General features: G+C 32.8%; 1 protein-coding gene across 1 annotated transcript; it reads right to left on the bottom strand.

Moving 5' to 3' along the window:
* Window positions 1-3,684: 3,684 nt before the first annotated feature.
* Window positions 3,685-5,319, bottom strand: LOC139497773 (uncharacterized). The gene has a single exon (XM_071286009.1). It carries the CDS (start codon window positions 5,317-5,319, stop codon window positions 3,685-3,687), a length of 1,635 nt encoding a protein of 544 aa, XP_071142110.1.
* Between the last annotated feature and the right edge of the window lie 6,052 nt (window positions 5,320-11,371).

Genomic DNA, 11,371 nt, shown 5'->3' with positions numbered 1-11,371 from the left:
AATCGGTCCTGTTTAAGATCGATAGGCGCACTGTTTTTTAATCTTGAAGGACAACCCAGATAATTTCACCGATTTGTCAAACCTTTCTTATTGTGACATCGATGAATCGATAGATGCAGCTCAAGATCTTGTTGTTAGGTTGAATGATCTCAAGTCAAAACTAAAAGTAGATCATTGTGCTTAAACAAATTGAGCGTAAAATTGGCAACAATTTAAAATTTCTCCCTTGTCAAATTTCCTCCTTGTGAATCTACTTTTAAACAATATGAAAAAAGAGCTTCACTCCAGACGTAAAGATGTCTTCAGAAATAGCCAAACTACCCTAACATTCTCCTCTTCAGTTCGAAAGAGAAAAGAAAAAAAACTTCGCTATCTCGAAGGTCAGATGTCATCCGAATTTCTGCAAGATTTAGTTTGTACTTGTAGGGGAAATCTGTGTTTTCTAAGGGTTGCATTTGCTTCGACAAAATCTATTTTGTACAGATGTATGCCAAAGTCAGGCAAATGACATATGTCAAAATGTAAATACTCGTCGGGTTGCAATTAGAAACATTGATGACGACAAAGATGAACATATAATCAATTTTGATATCGTTGGAAATATAGTAATAATCTTTCTAGTGGGGATTCCGAACGATATGTAAAAAATATTAAAAAAAAACATGCCATATGTTCTCTGACCTTGGCATGGTTGGTGGGGTTAAACTACAGGAGACCATAGAACGTAGTAGGTAATGCTAGCCTCAATCATAATTTTCTATTTGCATCTGATCTTTTTTTTTTTTTTTGTATTTTAGCCATACTGTTGTCTGCTTGTTTTCATTTTATAAGTTTTTAATGTTCCTTTGGCTTCTCACGCCTTTTTTGTTTGCATTTGTTTGTAAACACATCGGTGCTGTACGTAACCCATTCCCTTATTACATTTTTTGGAATACTTATAAACATTATAGGCAATTGTTGCTCATTTAATCATCTGTATATGTAGGAAGGGGTGTTTTACCTGTTCTAATAGACGTTTTGTTTTCATAACTCCCCCCCCCCGTTTTTCTCTGTTTGCAGTAATTTTTACTTCTTTAAAGCAAAGCTATACACAGAGCTTTAAATTCAACCAAGTTCGACGTAATAATTTCGGAACAAATCATTTATATATACTATGTCGCACCTAATAACAAAAATTTGATATTTACCTAGAAAATGACGAACACCTTACTATCAAAAGAAGTGATAAACACATTTTGTTTTCGACAAATGATTAAACTTAAGATATAAAAAAACATCTTTAAATATTACTTGTAACGAATTGAATACAAAAAAAAAACAAATTTAGAAATTGAAATAGGTCAAGGTCACTGTTTTTTAACAGCTGTTTGAAAATTTCAAATTTGCACCCTCTATGCAAAAAAAGTCAATCTAAAGTCATTTTTGGCGGAAAAAATATAGAATAGGTTCTAAATGTAGATACAAAAGATATTTTTCTATAAATTAGTTGTTTTATTTTGCTCCAAACGCATAGATCTAGGAGAATCAAGCTATCTAAACGTGACTGTACATTTTTCTTGAAATTTTGCTTTGACCTTTGACCCTGATTTGAAAGAAAAAAAACGTGACCACGGTAGACAACGACGACAACGCTATTTCGATTAGACTTATTTTCCTCTTTCCAATGATATTAAATATAGCCGTGTGTTATTCCGTGAAGGCAAATCGATAAAATTGATTGGGCACCCTACTACCAGCGGGCCCCAGGAAATGACAAAAAAATGAGAATTGCTTACGTACATAGTGTAAGCGGGATACGGGAATCTGACAAAACAGTAAGCGAAATCTGGGATCGGCACCCCCCCCCCCCCCCAATGAAACCCACTTGCACGAATCCGTTTTTACGAATGTGACCCACCAAATTAGACTATTTACCGGGTTTGTATTAAATAACATGAGCAACACGACGATGGAGCATGATCTGCTCACCTTTCGGAGCACCTGAGATCATCCTGAGTTTTTAGTTGGGTTCGTTTTGCTTAGTCTTAAGTTTTCTATATTGTTTCGTGTGTACTATTGTCTGGTTTTTTTTTCTTTCTATGAAGCAATGTCGTTGTCAGTTTATTTTCTATGTATGAGTTTGAATGGCAATCTGGTATCGTTTGCCCCTCATCCAAAATATCATGGCAAAATAAAAACAAAGTTTAAACATATTTTCTAACATATTTTATTTAAAGCAATTAATTATATAAGGTAATTACTACATAATTTAAATAGATTTTAAAATTACAAAAATATTAGAGCTATAGACAGAATGAAAGAGGGGGTTGCATTTTCAATTGGAGGAACTGTGCTTATTATTGATATGATGAAGACATAATCTTTCAATCAGTTTAATTGAGGTCTTGAGCTTAGTAACTCCGAATAGTCCTTTGTTAATTTGTGTATCATTTTTATTTTGTTTAGTTTCTTTTGTCACCTATTCTGACATCGGACTCGGACTTCTTTAAACTGTGTTTTACTTTGCATATTGTTGTGGGTTTGTTTTTCCTACATTGGCTAGATGTATAAGGGGAGGGCTGTGGGTTTGTTTTTCTACATAGGCTAGATGTAATGGGAGAGGGTTGAGATATAAAAAAAAACATGTTTAATCCCGCTGCATTTTTGCACCTATCCCAAACTAGAAGCCTCTGTTAGTCTTGTATGATTTTAATTTAGTTTCTTTTATACATTTCGCAGTTGATACAAAACTAAGTCCTTGTATCTATGATAAGTTTATTAAAACCACTGGGTCGATGCCACTTTTGGTTAATTTTAATTCCACGAGGGTATCACCAGCCCAGTAGTCAGCATTTCTGTGATGTCATGAATTATCATTAACAGATATGGTCATATCTATAAACTAACTGTTTACTTTTGAATTTTTGAAATACTAAGGCTTTTCTACCTCAGGAATAGATTACCTTAGGTGTATTTGGCAAAACTTTTAGGAATTTTGGTCCTCAATGCTCTTCAACTTTATTTGGCCTTTTTAACTGCTTTGGATTCGAGCGTCACTGATGAGTCTTTTGTAGACGAAACGCGCGTCTGACATCAATACAAGATATAATCCTGGTATCTATGATGAGTTTATTGAGTATGACGTCCATAATCACTGAACTAGTATACATTTTTGTTTAGGGGCTTGCTGAAGCACGCCTTCGGACTCGGGATTTTATCGCTGCATTGAAGACCCATTTCAGAGGCCTTCGGCTGTTATCTGCTTTTTGTTCGGGTTGTTGCCTCTTTGACACTTCCCCATTTTCTAAAATTATCAGGTAGATAATTTCATAAAACAATTGGAAATACTCAATTCATCTTACTGTTACATATCTAGGACCAACTATGTGTTAAAATGTTGTAGATGCAAAGGTTCGTATTCACAAAGGGTAAGGTTTGTGGTTCAAACGCGGCCACATCTGTCAATACCTTATTATTAGCCTTAAAACAATGATATTGAATTGAAAAGACAAAAGGAATTTACATATTTGATCTGTGTGTGCATACATGTTGTGTGGATCATTGACGATTAACATCACTTATATATAATTAGATTATGTTTGTGAAACTATTCATTTCCTTTTATTCTTGTAATTTAACTAGTTCAAGTATGTGGACACTCTTGAACTACCAAATTGAAAACCGCCTTCAAATTTCCCACTAAGATCAGTTGAAACGATTATAAACTAAGATGCTTTTACCGCATGCGATGTACAATTTAGTACAGTCTTTGTTGAAGCCAATATCCTGGGTCCGCGTTATTTGTTTATCAACAACTATGTCAGTAAATGTTCCGTCCGGTCTCAATCTACAAACTCCTTTATTATGAGCAAAAACGTACACAAATCCTTCCATGTCTATTGCTACCCCATGCAGTCTTTTGTTGTCTTGCGGTTTGTATGTAAACAGATTTTTGCCGTCGACTGTCAAACAACACACTAGCTCATTGTCACTGTAATAGATATTTCTATCAAATACGATGTACCACGGTGTTAGTTCTCCGTTAGATATTTCAATAGAACGAATATAACTGCCTTTGTGATCAAGAAGCGATATGTTTCCTTTCGTTCCAACAAACACGTTTAGTTTGGATGCAGCAATCCCTCCTAGTCCACTCTTTTTTAAGTATACTTTATTCAAAAGTTTCTTTTGGTCAAAGTCTATAAATTGTATAAAATCTTGTAAATACGATGTAACTACACCCATGTTTTTATCTGGAATAAGAGCAATTTGCCTTGGTCGGAATTCAATATTAAGTTGGTATTTGAAATTAACCATATTGTCATGGACCATTATTCTTGAATCAGACAAGAATGAATAGACAGCTGTAACGAGTTCGTCTTTCTCGTTTATTATTATCCCCTTGATAACATGTCGCATATTCCCTATATCTATATCTTGCTTATGAATGAACGATGATAATCCATGATGTTTTCCAAGAGGAATTTGGGGCTGGTGCTTTTTTGTATGAACACATGTAATGACAGATGGTTCTTCTATTGTTTCAAGTGTTCCAATAGACGTAATGGTTTCTTGAATCATGTTTTGATTCAGTTTAATTGTAGGTTGGGTTGTTTGCTCTGTCATGGTAATAAGTCTCTTTTCGAAAAAATCCAGAAGACTATGAACAGCAATGAATGCTTGTTTTTCTGATCCATGTTTCTCAACTTTATCAAAAGTATCCTTTTGTTCCTTTGTTATCATTTCAATATTTTGTATTTCACTAAGCATTTCTTTAGCGTTTGTTACTATTTTATCTTTTTGTAGTGTCAGATCCTCTAGCAATGACTTCCCCGAAGATTCTATGTGACGAATCGTTAATTCTTCTCTCAATCTCATTATTTCAATTTTTACTCCAATGGCTTGTTTTTCTATCCTGTCAATTAAGGTGTGTCTGTCGTTTGAAATGATGGATGTAGTAGTTAAAACATGATTAATGAGTTCAATAGTCTCGACGAATGACTCAGACTGTTTAACGCCTTTAGATGCTATGTCAACTGACATAACTTTTTGACAGAAGCAATGTGTTTCTACTTTACATTCTTTGCAATATAGAGTATCATGGTCGATACAAAAATACCCAAAAGGCGATTCGTTGTGTTTTGAACAGCCTTGGTGAGGGATAGTAGGATGATCTGGATTGTCGTTAATATCAACGAGTTCGTGTTTTTGAGTCAAGGGTAGGGTGCGATGGTTTTCTGTACATTCTGAGCATAATGCACTTTTACACGTGACACACCAATGAGCCGATATGCTGTTCTTGCCTAGTGTTTTACACGATTCACATGGAGTGTCTTCCATTGTCTGAAACATATGTATTACAGGTATTCGGTAAATTATATATATTACTTGAGTCAATATCGTTTATACCATTTAAGAAAAAAAGTTAGTCGTCGCCCAGACCTCCAGCATTTTTTTAGAGAGAAAAATGGTGTAACCTTAATAGAAAAGATACACATGAAAACATCGGCTGTTTTAAAAATAAAAACGTCTCTAAGCGTAACAGTTGTGTTGTCAAGCAAGAAATCAAGCATCTTGATGAAAATGGCAGTTTCAGAGATTTTTGTTGTTTGAATCTCAGTATGATTTATCTCTCCCTAAAAAACTATTTGTTTCGTCGAAGGCAATTTCTTTTATGAAACCATTTGTCTTTTTAGTTTGATCTTGGGAATACTGATGTAGTATAGAACATAAAAAACCACATGTTTTTACACAGTTGCAAGAGGAAATAGACTTGGATTATACTCTTATATACACAGCATTGGTTTTTAAGTAACTACATTTGATTCACACTGCCCTGAATGTAGGTTTTTTAATTGGTATACGTAGTTCAGAGAGTTTTCTTGAAACTCTAATAAACGTATACAATACAGCATATCCATATAACAATTAAATTCGGTATGAATGCAAGAAACTAAAAGACGTAAAAGGTTAGCATTCATAGCTCACCATCTGTTATTACATTCATCCAGTTTCTTTTTGACAGATTAGCAAAATGTATATTTTGTGTAGAAATATCTTACCAAACTTAACAAACTAACAATAGGTGTTTAAGACATTGGATTTTTAATGTTCTGGATTACTTAGTGACTGACCTTTGCTTCGAAGTTGGCACAAAGTGGTACAGTTATCGATCGTTAATTATTTGTGTAATTACATATCTTTCAAATCTAAAAACATGTTGTATCATTCAACAAAAGTCTATTCGCAACACAGAGAATTTTGTTACACTATGAATAAATATCGTTTTCTACTTGCTTTTGGTCTAATTCGTTCCTTTGAAAGGTATTAGTTATGTTTAGTATTTTCTAATTTTTTTACCATAGGATAGTAATGCAACACATTTATTTAAATTTGAGTCATAAAAAATAAGCTTTTTTCAGACATTTCGGGAAAAAGTATGTATAATAAATCATTTACCCAGTAGCGCTCGTCAAACAATAATGCAGATACAAGTATTTTCTTTTCAGAAGGAATGACAATTCTGTATTGCATTCATTATTTTACATTTCATTTTGTAATTACATACTACCAAAATTTCAATATAACGATAAACATACCTCCATTTATTTCTTCTTTAAAGATGGCTACCCGTCTTGAATGCGTACCTTATAACATTCATAACACTTGAATCAATATCTAAAACATTAAATACAACTTTCGAAAAGTTAAACTGTCCTGACTAGACATATGTGTGTATGATAAGATAAAGATGTACAATGTAAGCGAACCCGTAACAATCGATTGAAATTTGAGAATATGGTCCAAGGACTCATTCATCGTCCTTTGGTCTTCGTTGATAGTCCCTAGTGTGAACAATCTATAACTTGCATTTTTTTGTATGCACTTTCCCAATTCTTTTCTTGATATTTAATGCATAACATATTAAGTTAGGGCATAAAATTAAATTACATGTTAAAAAAATTGGGTGCTGAATCAAGATGTTAAGTTGTGATTTTATCCGGTTAAAAAGGTCAAAAATTAGTATGTCTAAAGCTGTCAAACTGAATTCTAAACCCCCTTAACAAAGAGTTGTCCATATTTTGAGTAAGAACTTGTAACGATTTCTATAATTCTAATATTATGTGTCCAAATAGTGGTACACTACACTATGAACATCTTTTTGAGATAGAGCAGGTGCTAATTTCTTAATGTGAATTTATGTTATACATGAAATGCCGCTACTACAAAATAACTCATTGCAAAATGAAAAACGAAAAACGAATGGACGAAAATATTCACGGACCTGCCATATGCATAAAAAAAATGGCCAAATGTCATTTTATGGCTCTGAGACTTTTTGTAGAATTGATTTAATTTTTAATTCAAATTACATTTTATTTTGTTCTATACATGACTATACTTGAGATTTGCTGGGTACAGTGGAAAAAATTATGGTAACTTAAATCATGTGACTGAAATATTCCACAGGGATCACCACATGTTAAAGGGGAGAGTGATTATCTCCTTTTGAATTTTGATGTTTTCTCATAATTCTGTTACACCAGTTTTTCTTATTAATTAGCGCATTTTGAAAACTTTATAATTTATAAATATATTTTTGGCAAGAAAATGGCTCGAAAGAGGAAGGCTCTATCTAAGAAAATTGGCTTTCAGAAAGGAAACACCCAAGCTACCAAGGGTAAGAAATTAAATGTTGAACCTAAAATTGAGTCTGAACTTTTATGCGGCTACCATATACTTATTTTTAGTCTAGAAATTCACACAAAAGTTCAAAAGTCCTTGAGGTTCTTGATATTGAACAATATGCCTATCCTCCCATGCTACTGTGACCGCGACCAAACATTCCTTAACAGATTCATGAATATTTGGATCCAACAGTCCTGATAATCACACATATAAACACTATGTTCCATCTCAAGTGAGTGCTATATGGAATTCGACAATAAATAAAATAAAAAAACATGCATTTGAGAATAATGGTTGTGATGGTGAGCTATATTTTGACTCCCATGCAGCCCAAATATGAGGATTTGCATGGACAGAGAGATAAAATGTGTAAAATGTGGTTTTGTTGGTCAATATCAAAAACTTTATCATGAAGTAAATTCACCTGCGCCTGGTAGAAAGGCTGTAACCATTTTACTTATGATTTATTTCTATCAAATCCACTATGACTGAATAATAATTTTAAGATTGGTCATAAATCATTAATTTATCAAGAATGGTTCAAAAGTGGTAATAGATTTGTAAATGATATAGTTGACCAAAATGAATCGTATATTTCATTTGAACAATTTAAGCAAAAATACAACATTAACACAGATTTTCTTAAATCTAACAGTATTATTTCGGCAGTGAAAGAGGCACCAAAATCTTTCCCTAAAGGATCTTACAAATTAGTTTGTCCTTTTATATTGTACCATCATGTCCGCAAATATTTTTAAAACATTGTAAAGGATCAAAAGATATGTATTCTGTACTGACAAGAAATAATGTTATTCCTAATGGACAGCTTAAGTGGGTTAAAATTTTAGGTAAGCAGAATCTGAACTTGAAAAAATAGTAAACTACAGTGGTTGCAATATAGGATTAACCATTGCATTAGTGCCACAAATAAAGGCAACAGTAGTATACCGCTGTTCAAAACTCATAAATCCATGGACAAAAACAAAATTGGGGTAACAAACACATCATTATTTAATTAAAATAAAATTGACCGATGATCCTTTATGTAGCATATTTACCTGACGATATCGGCATATCGGTATTTAGTCGGATCTTAACATGTACTTGTAAATCGTAACAAACCGGTATTTTTAAAAATAAACAAACAAATGTCGTAATGCTCAAAACTTAATTAAATCTGTATTTGGGTCAGATGATGCAAGCATAGGATTTTTATTGCGTCTTACACTATGAGAGGCTAATAACCGTTTACTACTTTATTAAAATATTGTGTGAAACCGTTAATAATGAGCTATGAAAGTCAGGTGGCTCGGGCATTTTCTGAAGAAGTTAAAAAAAAATTCAAAGAAATATGTTTACAGTGGGTAGCTTTCACTAGTCTTCACTATCCTATAAACTAACAACTTTTGTTTATATTTATAATTTAGAATCTTCATTGGAGGTGGAGCATGAATGCACAGTTAATTAATTATATTGATGTGCCATATGTATGCAAGAGTGACATTCCTTTGTATTATGTGGCTATTCGAAAAAAAGTTATGCGAGTATTGTCTCCCTTTATTAAGTTCATTATTTTATAATCAAGTATAGGTTTCTGATATAACTTTGAATAATTACAAAATGTATCAATTCAATATATTTTAGTTTTTGTTATTGGTGTATTAAAAAAAATGATGTACGAATATAATTTCATTAATTTGAAACGTTTAAAAGATTACATACCAATATAAATAAACTCATCATAGATACCAGGACTAAATTTTGTATTTACGCCAGACGCGCGTTTCGTCTACAAAAGACTCATCAGTGACGCTCGAATCCAAAAAAGTTTAAAAAAAAAAAACCAAATAAGGTACAAAGTTGAAGAGCAAAATTCCTTAATGTGTTGCCAAATACAGCTAAGGTAATCTATGCCTGAGGTAGAAAAGCCTTATTATTTCAAAAAATTCAAAATTTTGTAAACAGTTAATTTATAAATATAACAAATCAATGATAATTCATGTCAGCACAAAAAGTGTTGACAAAGAACCCTTCATCATTTTTGAAAAAGACTATAAATAAAAGTCGAATTATTTATCTCCCCGTCATGATAGATTGATTGGGAAATTAACCAGAGTCATGTAATATTAATCACAGAGAGGGACTAGCAAGCAATTTCCAATTGTATCAGTCCCCGAGGGTATCACCAGCCCAGTAGCCAGTAGCCAGTACTTCGGTACTGGCATGAAAATACGGATTTTTTGTGTTATTAAAATTTGCTGTTACAAAATATTAGAAATTAATATAAATTAAGGAATGTATCTCCCTCATGCAAAGCTCTGATTCCTTTCACGGATTTGGCTATACTTTTTGGACCGTTTGGATTATAGCTCTACATCTTTTATATAAGTTTTGGATTTCAAATTTTTTGGCCACGAGCATCATTGAAGAGACATGTATTGTCGAAATGCGCATCTGGTGCAAGGAAATTGGTACCGTTAGTTTTATTAAAGACAATATCATTGTCATGTTATATACTTGATCTGTGTTGATGGCTGTTACGAAATAAATATATATTTTTTTTTTTCAACATAATTATGTGATATTTGAAATAGAGATAGGGATGTAACTGGATAATCCTTTTGCGTTTTTTTTTTTTGTTTATTTTGTTTTCCTTCTTTATTTATTTTTTAATTATTTATTATTTCTTTATCTTTTCAATAGAAAATGTAAAATATTTCCAATTAAGATTTATTTATAAAAAATGACATTGTATACGTCTCATATGTATTATATTTTATGTATGTCGTGTATATGTTGTAATTGGTGGGGGAGGGACAAAAGTTGCAACCATTAATATGGGCATACATGCATGCTTAATGACAACCAGTATTTCAAACAAGAGTTTTTGAGATACCAATCTCACATCTACTGTTATTCCCGCAAATTTATCATGTATGCAAAAGCTGGCCAATAAAGTTGCATCAGTTATTGTGAATTTTAACCAACAAGACATGAAAGATATAGGGAAAGTCTTGTCGCTGAAAATGAAAATGAAATGGTCGGTTATGCTTATCCTGTTTTGGTAAATATTGAAACGGACGGGCGATTTAACAATCCAAAATGTAATAGTGACGTCACTGCGTTCCAAGCTGAAACCCAAGTTGTACAAAATATAGTTGAGAATAATACTAAATTGAAACAAAATGTTAGTGTATATTCTGGTAATAAGCTTTGCAGAGTTGCATCAAGGTTAAGAAATAACGGCATTGCGGTATTGTGTCCAAATCAAGCGGGGCATTGTTCAGCAAATTTAGCAGAAGATTCCGTAATTGGAAATGAAACTGAATATGCTAGACAATGGACTATTGAACCTATTGATAAACTTAAAATTGCACATGTTACTACTGATGGTTACAGCAAAGCTGTGAATGGTATTACAAATGCCCAATGTTCAAATGTTAAAGTCTTTCGAGATGTAAGACATCTTACAAATAGCATGAAAAGGACCGTACACAACAGTACCTTTAGTTTATCTATCTTCTTTGGTACAAACAAACGGAATCTAAAACACCGATTTGGGTTGGACCTTAAGGCACGTTTTACTTCAGAATTAACCTACGCATTTAACGCACATGAAGGTAAACTATTTGCTGTGAAAAATCATATGCCAGCAGTATTTAAAGCAATTGTGTTGTGCTACATTGGTAGTTGAGGTATGTCG

Source organism: Mytilus edulis, chromosome 12 (assembly GCF_963676685.1).
Source record: "Mytilus edulis chromosome 12, xbMytEdul2.2, whole genome shotgun sequence".
In the NCBI taxonomy this organism is placed as follows: Eukaryota; Metazoa; Mollusca; class Bivalvia; order Mytilida; family Mytilidae; genus Mytilus; species Mytilus edulis.
The sequence above is the reverse complement of the archived record's forward strand: the minus strand, read 5'-3'. Positions and strand labels throughout refer to the sequence as shown.

Coding starts and splice junctions, on each gene's coding strand:
- LOC139497773 (XM_071286009.1), bottom strand. CDS start 5,319: ATGGAAGACACTCCATGTGAATCGTGTAAAACACTAGGCAAGAACAGC.